This window comes from Antechinus flavipes, chromosome 3 (genome assembly GCF_016432865.1).
Source record: "Antechinus flavipes isolate AdamAnt ecotype Samford, QLD, Australia chromosome 3, AdamAnt_v2, whole genome shotgun sequence".
NCBI classification, from domain to species: Eukaryota; Metazoa; Chordata; class Mammalia; order Dasyuromorphia; family Dasyuridae; genus Antechinus; species Antechinus flavipes.
In genome coordinates this window covers 620,742,567-620,760,232 of record NC_067400.1, presented here as the reverse complement: position 1 = coordinate 620,760,232, position 17,666 = coordinate 620,742,567, and the positions used below count along the sequence as shown (strand labels likewise).

Sequence of the window (17,666 nt, the reverse complement as noted above, 5' to 3'; positions counted from 1 at the left end):
TTGGGAATGAGAATTAACATAGATGGAATTCAGTTTTCTTGCCTGTAAATTAGGAGCCTGAGCTAGATGATCTTTGAAGTTCTTCCCTGTTCTAAATCCTCTGAGCTTTTTATCCGCTCATCATGTTTCCTCTGACTTTATTTCTTTGAGACTTATTTTCCCTGTAAAAAGAACAAAACTTGATCATTGCTAAGAGCCCTTCCAGCTCTAACATACTAGAGTCTGTGATCTTTTCAGACCATTAGGAATTTCTAATAAATGAGTATGCAAAGGAAGGCTGGCACTGACTTCTCCAGTGCCACTTAACAAGGAAACTGGAGATGATGGCTCTGATTTTCACTTGGATTTTGTGACCTGAGAGCTCATTGTGGCTCTCCTGCTTTTCAATTCTTAAGATTCTACAAACCTGGTTGTCCATCCAGGACTATAACTGTTTGCCTGGTTTTGCTTAAGGGTAAGATACTGAGAAGTGATCCAGAAGAGACAAAGGAGACTTGGGCTTAATTCAGATTTACCATACCACAGTAAGTAAGCCAGATTGGGAAGCAGTTGGACTTGAATCTGAGTGACCTGATATCAAGTTTAATACATTTTACTAATTGTACAACATGGGAAATGTAGACTCAACAAAATTTATCAACTGCCTAGATTAGGCTGGGGAGGGAGAGAGCATATTAAAAAAAAACCTGAAGCAGCAAGCCTAGGAGAAGGGTATAATGCTGCAAACTATATGGAAAAACTCAGAACACAGGTAAGTTTGGGGAGGATGATAATAATGGGATGATGTTGCCTTTTAATTGCTGATGGAACCATAACGGGGCAGTTCGTTTCAGCACACAACTGCAAAATCCCAACCAAAGTATTACAAAGAAGTTTTTGAGATGGTGGATGGTCATAGTTCTATGACTTTATAAATATAAAGAATGCCCATGTTTGAAAGCATTTTAACTCATATAAATTGACAATCCATCTATGTCTTGTAATTGCCTTCACTGAGATGAAGTTGCTTATCTGTCATTGGTGTGACTCAGAGTATTTGAATCCAGGTCATTCCAACTTTGGATCAGCCCTCTATCCTTTAGGAAAATCAGGCAATTGGGGCTGGATGGAGAGATTTAAGAGTCACCTGAAAAACATTATATAAACCCAGACTTGGAAAAAAGTCCAATAATCCTCTATTCTAAAAGGAACAGAAAGCCCAACTACAAAATAGTCAAAATATAGTTATCCCATATTTGATTTAAGAACTTCAGTGATGGAGAATCATTACAAAGTAATCACGTGGAGCTATGTTGCTCAAAGAGAAACTCCAGAAACAGATGGATAAAGATTTTAGAATGAGAAACTTATTTATACCCCCATTTAAGAAGCAGAATGAGGAAAAGACATCTAAGAAAATGATAGAGAATTCAAGAGGTAGCTAAATGACCAGGAGATATCAGTGTTATGAAAGACATTGGAAGCTATGGTATCCAGGAGGAGATTTGTGGAATAAGTTCACTAATGATTTTGGAAGGAATGGGAAGAATACTCTGAGGAGATCAAGGAGATGTCAAGTTGTGATGACTTTAATGTGTCCTTTTGTTCTTTCAGTGACAGAATAGAACCAACCTAAGGAGGATAAAATCTATAAGACTCCCAGAAAGACCTGGGGTAACCGGACTTTGCAAAGCTGATCACAGAACACTCTATGGAGGAGGTAAGTCTCATAAAGGAGCTGTGAAGGAAGAGGTGATTGAACCATCCTGGCAGGGACATAGTTTGTTTCTTCTCATGGACAATAGGACAGGATGAAGAAAGGGCTGAAGCAGGAGTGGGAAATACATAGGAAGGACTGAATAATATTATAAAGAATACTTTGCCCTTTTATTGTGGTAGATGGGGATTACAAAATACTGCTCTCCCCTACTCTCTGTGTGTCACATGAGATTATTTTAGTGAGAAAACAAGCTGAGAAGGAGCAGAAGTTGCACCATTGACACTTGGTAGATTGAGAGAAGTCTTAACACAGGAGCAGTATCTTCTGTAGGCTTTTTCGTATGTATGTATGTGTATATGTGTGTAAATATATATATACATAAAGGTATATATATATATGTATGTATGTATATAGTGTGTATGTAAATGTTTATATAAAAGGAGCTTAGAATGACCCTGTAATGAAAATCTCCCAATAGGAAAGATCACTTGCATTATAATGATATTTTCCTGTCTCTGAACTTCCCTTTGTCATTCTATTCCATCTTTCCACTTCCTATCCTATCCACTGTGCCCAGGACCTAGCATCATTGTATTTCAACAAACATATGACATTGAATATTATATTGGGACTAGCTTTCTTGAAATTCTCATTTCTCTAATCATTCTTTGACTAATTAACCTGAATAAATATTTTTGGTTGTAAAGGGATATGAGATCAGTCCAAAAGTACAAGATACTGGCCCTTAGGGCCACTAGGAGCAGAGTTTGGATAACTATCTCTTGTAAAGGGGATTTTGGTTCCTCCCAATAGCAAGATTTGAGATATCTATTTTCCCCTTGGTTTAAATTTGAAACTTTACTTGCTTAGTAAAATATACATGTAGACATATATTTACATGCAAATATATAAGCCAGTAATAACAACTATCAGGGTCTTAAGACTGGCTAGACTGGCTCGGACTGGTTTAATGATGACTAGTTCATACTACCAGCCCTTGCCTCAGCTCTGACTGGGGAATTCCAGTCAGTATAAAAAGCAGGATTTCAGTGATTTGAGAGCTTACCTCAGAATCAAGATCACCTGGGTTCTGGTTTCACCTCTGACACTTACCATCTGTGTCATTCTGGCTGTCCACTTAACTTTATACCTCAAAACAGTTCTCTAAGTTTATAAGTTGTAGAGAAAGTAGTACCCTCATTGTCAGAGTTATATGGGTGTTTCCTGCACCAGTGAAATCGCAGGTTCAATCTTTATCTTCAGATAATTTCCTTAGAAGAATTTAAATTCTTAAATATTTATAAGAAATAAAATATAGTCTCCTCTCCTATCTTCTTCCTGATTGATCTTTCTCAGTCTTATTCACTGATTAATTTTTTTTCTTTCTGCCTCCTATATTTGTGTTTATCCCAATGTTCTCATCTTTAACTCCATTCTTCTATCACAGCAGATATAAACTTATCAAGCCATGAACTGCTTGAGTTTATTGTTGCTGTTGCTTTCACAGCCTCACAACCTAGCACCATGACTGGCATTAGTGCTTAATAAATACTTTCTAAATTGCTCGTATATCATAAGATCATAGACCCAGAAATGAAAAGGATTCTGAGGCCATTTAGTCCAAGTCCCTTTACAGATGGGAAAAATGAGATCCACACAGAGGTGGTAACTTCCCAAGGTCACATGAACAACAAGTGATAGAATTAGGATTAGTACCTAGGATCCCAGATTTGAAATCTATTCCTTTTTCCAGTGAACTAGGATGCTTCCCAATTGATTAGAATTTCCCTTTTCTTCTTCACCACTTCTATAGTAAAGGACAGAACAGAAAAAAAGTCTTCTTAACATTCCCAGGAGGAAGAAATATTTGAAAGTAATAATGGCTTTTACACTGTGAAGTTTATAATGCATTTTATTCATAGGATATCTCATTTAAACCTCATGAGATTCAATAAACCATAAGGCAGATGCTACATTTTCTTTTTGCAGATGAGGAAACTGAAGTAAAATAACAGGTGAAATGTCACAGCCAGTTAGGAAATGTCTGAGGCTGGATTTCAACTCTGGTCTTTCTAACTCCAAACTCAGACTCTGTGTACTATACCACTGGCATGAGTGATCTGTTAGAAAGAAGTGAAACTTGAACACAGGTATTCCAGACCCCCAGACCAATTTTCTGTCTTACATCTTTTAACAAATTTTAAATCATATTTTATTTTTAATAATAATAGCTTTTAAGTTTTCAAAATATATGCAAAGATAGTTTTCAATATCCATTCTTGCAAAACCTTGGGTTCCAAATTTTTCTCCCTCCCTCTCCACTTCCTCTCTCTCCTAGACAGCAAGTAATTCAATATAGGTTAAACATGTGCAGTTCTTTTAAATATATTTCGACATATATTATGCTTGCAAGAAAAATCAGATTAAAAGAAAAAATTGTGGAAGAGAAAAAAGCAAGCAAACAATGACAACACAAACAAAGGTGAAAATACTATGAACCACATTTAATTTCCATAGTCTTCCCTCTGAATGTGGGTAGCTCTTTCTATCACAAGTCTATTGCAACTGCCTTGAAATTACCTCTCAATCATATTTTAATTTCCAAATACATGTAAATGTTTTTAACATAAACTTTTGTAAGACATTTTGTTCCAAATTTTTCTCCCTTTCTCCACTATCTCCCTCCTCTCCTAGATAGCAAGTAATCTGATATTGGTTAAATATCTGTAATTCTTTTAAATATAATTCCATATTTTTCATGCAAGGCAAAAAAAATCTGACCAAAAGGGGAAAAAACATGAGAAAGGAAACAAACAAGTAAAAAGCAAAAACTATTATTCTATTCATATTCAATCTCTATAGTTCTCTCTCTCTCTGGATGAAGATAATATTTTCCATCCTAATTCCACTAGAATTTCCTTGATTCACTGACTTATTGCAACACGTCACATCCATCATAGTATGTCATCACATAATCTTGTTACTTTGTGCAATATTCTCTTGCTTCTGCTCAATTCACTCAGCATCAGTTCATATAAATAAGTTCCAGAATTTTCTGAAATCATCCTGCTCATCATTTTTTTTATTGAACAATAATATTCCACTACATTTATATACCATAACTTGTACAGCTGTATCCTAATGGATGGGCATCCACTCAATTTCCAATTCAACCTCTAATGACTTCTATTGATGGAGAACTTTCTCCTTGGGCAGATTATTACATTTTTTAAGTAGTGGAGGACAATTTTCCCACATGTGCAGCTGGAATTTCCCTCCCTATAAACTCTGTATGGATTTATGATATTAGCTCTGTTTTCCATAACTGAAGGGAACTAATGATAATAATCTTGGATAGCTGACATTAATGTAATGTTTTAGATCTTGCAAAACACTTAGCAAATATAACCTAAATTTATCTTCAGAACAACTACGGGAGGTAGATGTTTTGATATTCGATAGATGAAGAAAATTAGATCAATTTCAATGAACTTGCTCAGGTTCACAGGACTAAGTATGTTTCTGAGGTACTATTTGAACTCGTCTTCCTAATGCTAGATGAATGCCAGGTTCCTTGTCCTTTAGCTATCTGAGCCTCTTCCATATGACGGCTCTTCAGATATTTGAAGAGAGCTACCATGTTCTGCACCCAGAAACTCACCTACTCAAGGTTAATTATCTCTAGGTTAATTATCACCAGCTTTTTTTTTTAAATTAATAGCCATCTGAGGCCACAAGGGGAGAATCCAATGATGAGGCGTGTCTTCACCACAAAGACCATTCTAATGGGTCTGCTCCCATGCTCATAAGGCTCCTATATGCTCATTCAGTCTCTTCATACATTCCTCTAATATTTCTATTCATATTGCCATACAAATGTGAAGTATCATTGTCTTCCAGTGGTAATAACCATAGTAAAAATAACATATTAAGTTTATTGTTACAGAAAAATCAGTAATATATAACATAAAATATTAATGTTGCACATAATATACTAATATATAAAATAATAAAAGGTCACTGAACTCAGATTTACAGGATTTAAATTTAAATCCTTGGCTCCAGTACTTCAAAATTACAAAAATCTAGCCAAATTTATGCTTTAACTTCCCTCCAGTAAAATAGAAACAATCATATTTACACTCACACCCTGTAAGGATCTTCTCATTAAAATTTTCTCAATCTAATAGGACTATAAAAATGGTAGCTATTGCTATTTCGGTAGCATTCAAAACTCCAATGGGTACTTCTTATTGCCTGCTTCTAATATAACCGCGTCTAAATATGTAAAGCTCTTCCCCAACTGGCCAATAACTACCTATCTTTCTAGACTCCTTACTTCTTATTCCATCCCATGCACTCTAGGGTTCAGCTGCATTTTTGTACTTTCCATTCATTTCACACACTGACCCATGTCCCAAGTCTCTGCCTTTGAATTGGTCTGCTGTGTTTGGGATATACTAACTCTTCATCTCCAATTCTTTAAACCCTGTTTTTTTCAAGACAACTCAAATACTATTTTTTTGCAAAGAGCATCCCCCACCCCACCCCACACCTTTCCCTTTGTATTTTGAAGATTCCTGTTTATGGACCAAGGGATCACCCCCTTTAGAATGTAATCTCCTGGAGATCAAGGACATATTTTTACTTTTTCTTTGTATTCCCATACCTTAGTATAGTTCTTGATGCACAGGATGCACTTAATAAAGGCTTGATAAGTCCCATTCCAATATTCCTCCAAATGAGCCATGTAGCATTGTGACCATATGTAATGTCATGAAGACTTTGTTCTTTGTCTCTAGCCTGGAAGACTCTGGGGGGAGACCAACATGACCCGGGTCCAAGAGTTCATCCTTCTGGGCTTGTCCACAAGGCCAGGTCTACGTGGAGTCCTCTTTGCAGTGTTCCTCACCCTCTACCTGCTGACTCTCTTGGAGAACACCATCATTATCTTGCTCATCTGGAGCCACACAGAACTCCACAAGCCCATGTACTTCTTCTTGGGGAACCTGAGCTGCTTGGAGATGTGCTATGTCTCAGTCACAGTGCCCACCCTGCTGCTCGGGCTGTGGTCAGGCCCTTGCCATGTCCCATTCACATCCTGTATGACTCAGCTCTTCTTCTTCATCACCCTTATCTGTGCTGAGTGCACTCTCCTGGCCTCCATGGCCTATGACCGCTACGTGGCCATCTGTCGCCCTCTCCACTATTCAATACTCATGAGGCCCCAGGTCTGTCTCATGTTGGCCATGGCCTCCTGGATGGGCAGCCTCAGTGTCTCTGTGATCAAAACATCCTTTATTGCTGGACTTTCCTATTGTGGTCCCAATGTCCTTAACCACTTCTTTTGTGATGTTTCCCCTCTGCTTAATCTCTCCTGTACCCATGTAGCACTAACTGAGCTGGTGGACTTCATTTCAGCTATTGTCATTTTCTATGGTTCCCTGATGGTTGCCCTGGTCTCCTATGTGGCCATTGGGGCAGCTGTGGCACGAATGCCCTCGGCTGCTGCCCGGCTCAAGGCCTTCTCTACCTGTGCTTCTCATCTCATTGTGGTGGGCATCTTCTACTCAGCCGCCATCTTCATCTATGCCCGGCCCAAGCGCATGGAAAACATGGACCTCAGCAAATTGTTGTCTGTCATCTACACCGTGCTCACACCCATGTGCAACCCAATCATCTACTGCCTAAGGAACAAGGAGGTTCAAGGGGCTCTTCACAAGACACTTTACAAAATTAGGATCAGTCAGAGTTCTGCCAGCTAGAGATGCAGCTAATCACAGTGTCCCCTAAGCATATTTCAGTAGCCATCCCTCCTTCCTGACTTTCCCATTCTGTTCATATAGTCATCCAGGCTCAGGACAACACTAGCATGTTGGATACCTCTATCTCTCTTGCTTCCCACACCCAGCCATTGGTTAAGCCTTCTCAGTTCCTTGATCCTAAAAATGAGATATGATTTCACTGTAGCAAAAAGAACTCTAGTTGTGAGGTCAAAAAAATGTATCTTATATTCCTGGTTCTGCCACATCATATTTGGGTAAGTTTTTTTTTTTGAGGGCTTCATTATCCCTCATTTATAAAATAAGGAGGTAAAACTAGAAGATCTTTCAGCTTTATAGCTGTGCTCCTATGTGTTCTTCAATACATAGATTCTCTATCCCTGCACAAAATAAAATTATTACATGCTTTCTTTCACATTCTTGTCCAGTTGTCTTTTTGTTTTTATATGTTCAGTTTCAGGATTGTCAAACATAAATAGAAATAGATCCCTACAGAACACATAGTATCTTAGAAAAACACAAATTATTATATCCTTAGCAGCTTACTTGAATAAAATAGAAAAAGAGAAGATCAATGAATTGGGCTTGCAACTTAAAAAGCTAGAAAAAGACCAAATTAAAAACTCCCAATCAATTACTAAACTTGAAATTCTAAAATTAAAAGGAGAAATTAATAATATTGAAAGTAAAAAAAAACTATTGAACGAATAAATAAAACTAAGAGTTGGTTTTATGAAAAACCAATAAAATTGATAAACTTTTGGTAAATCTGATTAGAAAAAGGAGAGAGGAAAATAAAATTAGTAGTCTTAAAAATGAAAAGGGAGAACGTTCCACCAATGAAGAGGAAATTAAAGAAATAATAAGGGGTTACTTTGCCCAACTTTATGCCAATAAATTTGATAACCTAAGCGAAATAGATGACTACCTCCAAAAATATAGGCTTCTCAGATAAACAGAGGAGGAAATAAATTGCTTAAATAATCCCATTTCAGAAAAAGAAATAGAACAAACTTAATCAGCTCCCTAAAAAAAATCCCCAGGACCAGATGGATTTACATGTGAATTCTACCAAACATTCAAAGAACAATTAACCCCAATGCTTTATAAACTATTTGAAAAAATAGGGAATGAAGGAGTCCTACCAAATTCCTTTTATGACACAGACATGGTATTGATACCTAAACCAGATAGGTTAAAAACAGAGAAAGAAAATTATAGACCAATCTCCCTAATGAATATTGATGCTAAAATCTCAAACAAGATATAAACAAAAAGACTACAGAAAATCATCCCCAGGATAATACACCATGATCAAGTAGGATTTATACCAGGAATGCAGGGCTGATTCAATATTAGGAAAACTATCAGTATAATTGGCCATATTAATAACCAAATTAACAAAAACCATATGATCATCTCAGTAAATGCAGAAAAAGGATTTGATAAAATCCAACATCCATTCCTATTAAAAAACACTTGAGAGTATAGCAATAAATGGACTTTTCCTTAAAATAAACAGTAGTATCTATTTAAAACCATCAGTAAACATCATATGTAATGGGGACAAACTGCAACCATTCTCAATAAGATCAGAAGTGAAACAAGGTTGCCCACTATCACTGTTACTATTTAATATTGTATTAGAAATGCTAGCTTTGGCAATAAGAGTTGAGAAAGAGATTAAAGGAAAAAGAATAGGCAATGAGGATACCAAATTATCATTCTTTGCTGATGATATGATGGTATACTTAAAGAACCCCAGAGATTCTACTAAAAAGTTATTAGAAACAATCCATACCTTCAGCAAAGTTGCAGGATACAAAATAAACACACATAAGTCATCAGCATTCTTATATATCACTAACAAAACCCAACACTTAGAGTTACAAAGAGAAATTCCACTTAAAGTAACTATTGATTGTATAAAATATTTAGGAATCTATCTGCCAAGGGAAAATCAGAAACTTTACGAGCAAAACTACAAAACACTTTCCACACAAATTAAGTCTGATCTAATCAACTGGAAAAATATTAAATGCTCTTGGATTGGGCGAGCAAATATAATAAAGATGACCATACTACCTAAACTAATCTATATATTTAGTGCTATACCAATCAGACTCCTAAAAAACTATTTTAATGACCTAGAAAAAATAACAACAAAGTTCATATAGAAAAAACAAAAGATCAAAAATTTCAAGGGAATTAATGAAAAAAATCAAATGAAGGGGGCCTAGCTGTACCAGATCTAAAATTATATTATAAAGCAGCGGTTACCAAAACCATCTGGTATTGGCTAAGAAACAAACTAGTTGATCAATGGAATAGGTTAGGTTCAAAGGACAAAACAGCCAATAACTTTAATAATCTAGTGTTTGACAAACCCAAAGACCCCAGTTTTTGGGATAAGAACACATTATTTGACAAAAATTGCTGGGAAAATTGGAAATTAGTATGGCAGAAACTAGGCATTGACCCATACTTACCACCATACACCAAGATAAGGTCAAAATGGGTTCATGACCTAATATAAAGAATGAGATTATAAATAAATTGGAAGAGCATAGGATAGTTTACCTCTCAGATCTGTGGAAGAGGAAGGAATTTATGACCAAAGAAGAACTAGAGATCACTATTGACTACAAAATAGCAAATTTTTTATTATATCAAATTGAAAAGTTTTTGTACAAACAAAACTAATGCAGACAAGATTAGAAGGGAAATAATAAACTGGGAAAACATTTTTACAGTCAAAGGTTCTGATAAAGGCCTCATTTCCAAAATATATAGAGAATTGACTCTAATTTATAAGAAATCAAGCCATTCTGCAATTGATAAATGGTCAAAGGATATGAACAGACAGTTTTCAGATGATGAAACTATTTTCACTCATATGAAAGAGTGCTCCAAATCACTATTGATCAGAGAAATGCAAATTAAGACAACTCTGAAATACCACTACACACCTGTCAGATTGGCAAGAATGACAGGGAAAGATAATGCAGAATGTTGGAGGGGATGTTTGAAAACAGGGACAATGATTATTCTGGAGAGCAATTTGGAACTATGCTCAAAAAGTTATCAAACTGTGCATACCCCTTGATCCAGCAGTGTTTCTACTGGGCTTATACCTCAAAGAGATACTAAAGAAGGGAAAGGTATCTGTATGTGCCAAAATGTTTGTGGCAGCCCTGTTTGTAGTGGTTAGAACCTGGAAAATGAATGGATGCCCATCAAATGGAGAATGGTTAAGCAAACTGTGATATATGAACGTTATAGAATATTATTGTTCTGTAAGAAATGACCAGCAAGATGAATACAGAGAGGATTGGCGAGATTTACATGAACTGATGCTAAGTGAAATAAGCAGAACCAGGAGATTATATACCTCAACAATGATACTGTATGAGGATGTATTCTGATGGAAGTGGATTTCTTCGACAAAGAGATCTAACTCAGTTTCAGTTGATCAAGGATGGACAGAAGCAGTTACACCCAAAGAAAGAACACCAGGAAATGAATGGGAACTGCTTGCATTTTTGTTTTTATTCCCAGGTTATTTTTTACCTTCTGAATCCAATTCTTCCTGTGCAACAAGAGAACTGTTTGGTTCTGCACACATATATTGTATCTAGGACACACTGTAACATATTTTACTTGTATAGGACTGCTTGCCATCTGGGGGAATGGGTGAAAGGAGGGAGGGAAAAAGTCGAAACAGAAGTGAGTGCAAGGGATAATGTTGTAAAAAAAAATACCCAGGCATGGGCTCTATCAATAAAAAGATACAATTAAAAAAAGAAAGAAAAGAAAAGAAAAGAAAAAAGAAAAAAGAAAAAGAAAAGAAAAACACAAATTAAATCACTTATGTTTTATTGCATTTTTATTTTTTTTTAATGTTTCCCAATTACTTCTGCCCTGGCTCAGGAATTTTGTGGCTGCTTGTGTACATTGCAGGCTGCAAATCAGGACCCATCTGCTATATTCTTACTATGGTCTCAGCATCCTCAACACTGAAGATACTAAATAGGACTAAACTGTGTATGACCATCTATTCTAAAAGATGCAGCCTCTCTGTGTGTGTCAATGTCTCTGTCTCTGTCTCTATCTCTCTCTGTCCCCATTCTCCCTCTTTTTCTCTCTTTACTTCTCCTTTCCTTCTATCTGACTTACTTTTATGAAGACACTTAGTCTTCATGGCTACCTAGTACATGGAGAACCAATGTGGGAATTTGCTTTGACTAACTATATTTGTGACAAGGGAGTTCTTTCCATTTAGTTTTATTTTTCCATTGAAGAAGTGAAGGGGAAAGAAACCAAATACCTATTAATTGAAAAGAAATAAAATTTAATAAAAAGATAAACTGTGTGATGAAAACATCTTGAAATTATGGTTTATGCATGCAACTTTTAAGAGAATAGAGGATATTGAGTGAGTGGTTTTAAGACACAATAACAGCTGACAGTTTTCTATGTTTGAAGTATTTGGCAGAAGGGGCTTTCCATGTCTTGTCAGAACAACTTTTGGAAATAATTACTGCAGGCATTATCATCCCCATCTTAGAGATTCCATTTTGAATTATTATTTTGCTATTTGAAAGCTTGGGAGAAAGTACTTCTAATGGTGGAGTGGGGCGGGGAGGACCTCAAGCTTTGATTCAGCTCTCCACTCTGACCAGAAACTGTAAACCAAGAGCTCTACCTTCTACAAGTGCCCATAGTCAGCAATGCCCATTCCCTACAGCTTCTGCACTCACCAGTTGCTGGTTCCTTCTCACCCAGACTTGTATCTCAGCAGTACAGCTGGATCATTGCTCCCAATCAATTAAGGTTTGCACAGACTTCCAGGACTCAATCCCAACTCCAAAGACAGTATGGGAGGTGAAAGTCTCTGTGGTTCCTGCTAGGGTTTCAGCCACACCCAGCTAGCTTGAGGTGTTTCTGTGAGCTAGACTGGAAGTATTTGTTCTTCAGACAGGGTAATCCCCAGGCCAAGGCCTTTCATCAGATTTTCTCAGGTTGTATCCAGATTTTTGATGAGTCTGTATTCCTGCCATCAGATACAAATTTGTTTTATTTGTGGGGGAAATTAGGAGAGCTTGAAATTTACAACCTACTCTGCCATCTTCCCAGATCCTTCCCTATGCTTTTTCAAAGAGAGCCAGTGACATCTTGGGGTAATATCTTGATTGGTAAATGAATTAAATTAAATGAGGCAGAACTGCATGAAACTATCATCAATCTCACTCCCTCTTCCAAAGTCCATGAAATCCAGTGGCAAGACAAAAATAAGTTCAATTGCTGATGGTCCAGTATATCTTCAAAATCAGACCAAGGTTTAGAGCTTAATGGTGAAAATAACTCTTTGAAAATTAGAATTGGGCAAGAGGAATCCAGTGAAACTATGAGAGACCAAGAAATAAAAAAATAGATTATAAAAAATAAGAAAATAGAACAGATGTGAAACATCTTATAAGAAAAATGACAGGTCTGGAGAACAGATGAAGAAGAGAAAATATAAGAATAATTAGATGGTCAGAAAATTCTGACCAAAAAGAGAAGCTTGATATAATAAGGCAGGAAATAATCTAAGAAAATTGTCCTGGAATGATAGAACATGAGGGTAAAGTAGAAATAGAAAAAAATCCACTGATCATCACATCAAAGAATTCTATATGGAAAACACACAGGAATATTATTGCCAAATTTCAAAAACCCCAGATCAAAAAGAAAATTTTGCAGAAAATAAGGGAAAAAAACCAATTCCATATGGTGGAGCTGCAATTAGAATTGTACAAGACTTATCAGCAGCTACAATAAAAGACCACAAGTCCTGGAATCATATCTACTGACAATGAAAAGAACTAGGCCTGTGGCCAAAAATATCATATCCAGCAAAATTATCTATAATTCTGAATGAGAAAAAAATGGTCATTCAATGAACTTGCAAATTTTCAGGACTTTCTATCAACCAAATCTAAACTTAACAGAAATTTTAACATAAAAGAGCCAATATCAATGATTAGTTTTAAGAAACTTAACATGGACAAATTGTTTAAAAATGGACAAATTATTTATTTTATATGTGTGTGTATATATATATATATATATATATATATATATATATATGTGTGTGTGTGTGTGTGTGTGTGTGTGTGTGTGTGTATAAATGATTCACATCAATAGGAGGATAGCTCAAAAGAAAGTTTGGCAGAGTTAAGGTAAAAATAACGATCTTGTTATACAAATGAAGTGCAGAAGAAGAATAGACATAGAGGCATTAGAGGGGAAAGGAGGGCTTATAGTTCTGAAAAATCTACTCACATCAGGAATGGGTTTTAAGACACAATAACAGCTGACATTTTTCTATGTTTGAGGATAACACCACATATATACATTGAAGGATACAGCACCCTCCAAAATCTCTCAAGAAATAGGAGGTGAAAGAATAAGCAAATGAGGAAGCAAAGGATGAGAGGAGAAGACAAGGGAGAGATCCTTGGGTGGAGAGAAGTTAAGTAATAGCAAGGCAAGTTATAGGGCATTATTTAATTAAAGAGTCAGCAAGGATAGGAAAGACGTGTGTGTATATGGAGTGGGTGTAAGTGTGTGTGTTTGTACACATCTATATATCTATATCTGTATACATAAATATATCTTTTCTTAAATATAAATATGGGGAGTGGGGGGGAGAATAAAGTAAATAAGGTGAACAGCAGAGAACCAAAAAATAATGTATTAGGAAGTAAAGAAAAAATAGTCATTTGTGAATATATGTATATGCATATGCATGTATACAGACATGTGAATGCATTTATTACTCATAATACAAATGGGTTTATATATATATATATCTCTATATATCTTTATATCCCTATTTATATATATATATCTATATCTATATCTATATCTATATATATATATATCTATATATATATATCATGTATTTCTGTGAAGCCCAGGCTAGCTCCCTGGAGGCCTCAGGATCAGCCAGTCAGGATAAGTAAAAGTCCTTGATCTTTAGGGGAGGAAGGGAAAGAAGCAGGCAAACTGGCATGAGACTCACCAAAGATGTAGCCTGGATTCTGGAGTCCAAAGTCACCAAGTTCTCTCCTCCTCGTCCTGCCACAAAGTCACTCTCTCACCCTTCTCTCATCCCGTCCTCAAATCCTTGTCTACTATAATCTTAACACCAACTATTCAGTAAGCACCAAACAGTGAGAAGAGCCATTTATCCAAAACATAGTTTAATAGAGTCATTGTCTCATATCGAATAGATAATTAGCCTTAAGTGCTCAGTTGTCTGATTCAAGCACACTTTTTTTCAGAGTTTTAGCTCTTTACATATCTCAACCAATTTCTTTATATTTTAGATTAACTCCTTGGCTATATTAAGAAAATTGTAGTGAACATTCTATATTTCAACCAGATCATCATCATCATCATCATCCATATTTTTATATCATAATAGTGTCTACAAAGTCCCCTTCATTCAACAATGTTTTCAAATCCTAGATTTGTCCTTTGCTAAGTGTTTGGAAATATCTTAGTTTCTCAACGTCTTATTTTTCTCATCTACAAAATGTGTATCTAACCCCTAAAGTTCCTTGTATCACTAAATGTATGAGTCTATGAGTCCACATTCCCATTTCATATTGAGAAGCAGGAGGAAAAAAGTTCAGTTGTGGATAAGTGACATTCAAAGCAAATGAAAAAGAGTCAAGGTGCAAGCACAGACTCTAAGTCCCATGTTCTTTATAAATAAAAAGTTGACCTTCAAAAAGCATGGTGAAATGGGGAAAGAGTTGGTATTAGGGGTTGAGTCTCAGCTCCTTAGATGATTAGCCATATGTCTGATCTTAGGGCATAGTCAACAACACTTAACAAGCATTCATTAAATAACTATGGTGTGCCATTCACTGTGCTAGGTTTGGGGGTGGGGGTAGGAATAGATTTGTATAGATATATAATATCATAGATACTAGCAGGGATTGAGGGAATTAAGAGGATTAGAATAACAAGAATGAAGAATCAACAACTACAACAAACAACAACAATGAATCTCTCATCTCCCTGCTTCATAAAGCTTGAAAAATCCATTCTCTTTCTAGGAAAAAAAATTCCCACACATTCCCTTCTCCAATCATGCAGTACATTTCCCATTCTACACAATTTTTCTAAAATTATTGACAGTGAATTGGAAATTAAATTCATCTACTGATTATGACAAATAAGTGCTTTTCGAATTAAATAAGTTGTCTCTTTTCAAATCTCAGAATAAGCAAAGGGAAAAAAAGGTTTTGGTAACTATAAGCTTGCCAGTCCCCAAGGGTTTGACAGTAGCTCTGAGGTTGACAGCTCAAATTTGAGGTTCCTTGTTCATCTCCCTGTTGGATATGGAAACTGTCATATTTCAGCATTTTGTCAGAGTGAAGAGAGTAATCAGTTCCTTCAAGTCAGCAGACCTAGGTTGGAGCTCCAGTGCAATTTCCTAGTTCTGTGACATGAGACTTAACATAAGTAGACTTCAGTTTTCTTGCCTGTAAATTAGGAGCCTGAACTAGATGACCTTTGAAGTCCTTCCCTGCTCTAAATCCTCTGAGCTTGTTATCTGCCCACCATGTTTCCTCTGACTTTATTTCTTTGAGACTTATTTTCCCTGTAAAAAGATTAAAACTTGATCATTGCTCAGAGCCCTTCCAGCTCTCACATCCTAGAGTCTGTGATCTTTTCAGACCATTAGGAATGTCAGAAATTTCTAATAAGAAATGAGTATTCAAGGGAAGGCTGGCACTGACTTCTTCAGTGCCACTTAACAAGGAATCTGGAGATGATGGCTCTGATTTTCATTTGGATTTTGTGACCTGAGAGCTCATTGTGGCTCTCCTGCTTTTCAATTCTTAAGATTCTACAACCTGGTTGTCCATCCAGGACTATATCTGTTTGCCTGATTTTCCTTAAGAGTAAGATACTGAGACGTGATCCAGAAGAGACAAAGGAGACTTAAGCTTAATTTAGACTTACCACATCAAGGTAAGTCAGCCAGTTTGGGAAGCAGTTGGACTTGGATCTGAGTGACCTGATATCAAGTTTAATACATTTTACTAATTGTACAACATGGGAAACGTAGACTCAACAAAATTTATCAACTGCCTGGACTAAGGTGGGGAGGGAGAGAGCATATTTAAAAAAAAAACCTGAAGCAGCAAGCCTGGGAGAAGGGTAATGTTGCAAAGTATATGGAAAAACTCAGAGCACAGGTAAGTTTGGGGAGGATGATAATAATGGGATGATGTTGCCTTTTAATTGCTAATGGAACCATAACCGGGGCAGTTAGTTTCAGCACACAACTGCAAAATCCCAATTAAAGCATTACAAAGAATTTTTTGAGGTGGTGGATGGTCATAGATCTATGACTTTATAAGTATAAAGAATGGCCATGTTTGAAAGCTTTTTAACTCATATAAACTGACAATCCATCTGTGTCTTGTAATTGCCTTCACTGAGATAAAGTTACTTGTCTGTCGTTGATGTGAATCAGAGTACTTGAATCCATGTCATTCCAACTTTGGATCAGCCCTCTATCCTTTAGGAAAATCAGGCGTTTGGGACTGGATGGAGAGATTTAAGAGTCACCTGAAAAACATTATATAAGCCCAGACTTGGAAAAAAAATAAAATAATCCTCTATTCTAAAAAAAAAAATTAGAAAGCCCAACTACAAAATAATAAAAATATGGTTATCCCATATTTGATTTAAGAACTTCAGTGATGGAGAATCACTACCAAGTGATCACGTGGAGCTATGTTACTCAAAGAGAAACTCCAGAAACAGATGGATAAAGATTTTAGAATGAGAAACTTATTTATACCCCCATTTAAGAAGCAGAATGAGGAAAAGAAATCTAAGAAAATGATAGAGAAGGAACAATTCAAGAGGTAGATAAATGACCAGAGATCAGTGTTATGAAAGACACAGGAAAAGATGGTATCCAGGTGGAGGTTTATGGAAAAAGCTGACTAATGATTTTGGAAGGAATGGGAAGAATTCTCTTAGGAGAGCAAGGAGATGTCAAGTCGTGATGACTTTAATGTGTCCTTTTGTTCTTTCAGTGAGAGAATAGAGCCAACCTAAGGAAAATAAAATCTATAAGATTCCCAGAAAGACCTGGGGTAACTGGA

General features: G+C 36.2%; 1 protein-coding gene across 1 annotated transcript in view; it reads left to right on the top strand.

The window, feature by feature from the left end:
• Positions 1-7,464, top strand: part of LOC127557583 (olfactory receptor 5-like) — a 42,375-nt gene extending 34,911 nt beyond the window's left edge. Inside the window, exon 2 of the mRNA XM_051990893.1 lies at positions 6,502-7,464. Within this exon, the coding sequence (XP_051846853.1) occupies positions 6,502-7,464 (963 nt within the window). The remainder of the gene's footprint in view (positions 1-6,501) is intronic.
• The last annotated feature ends 10,202 nt before the right edge of the window (positions 7,465-17,666 follow it).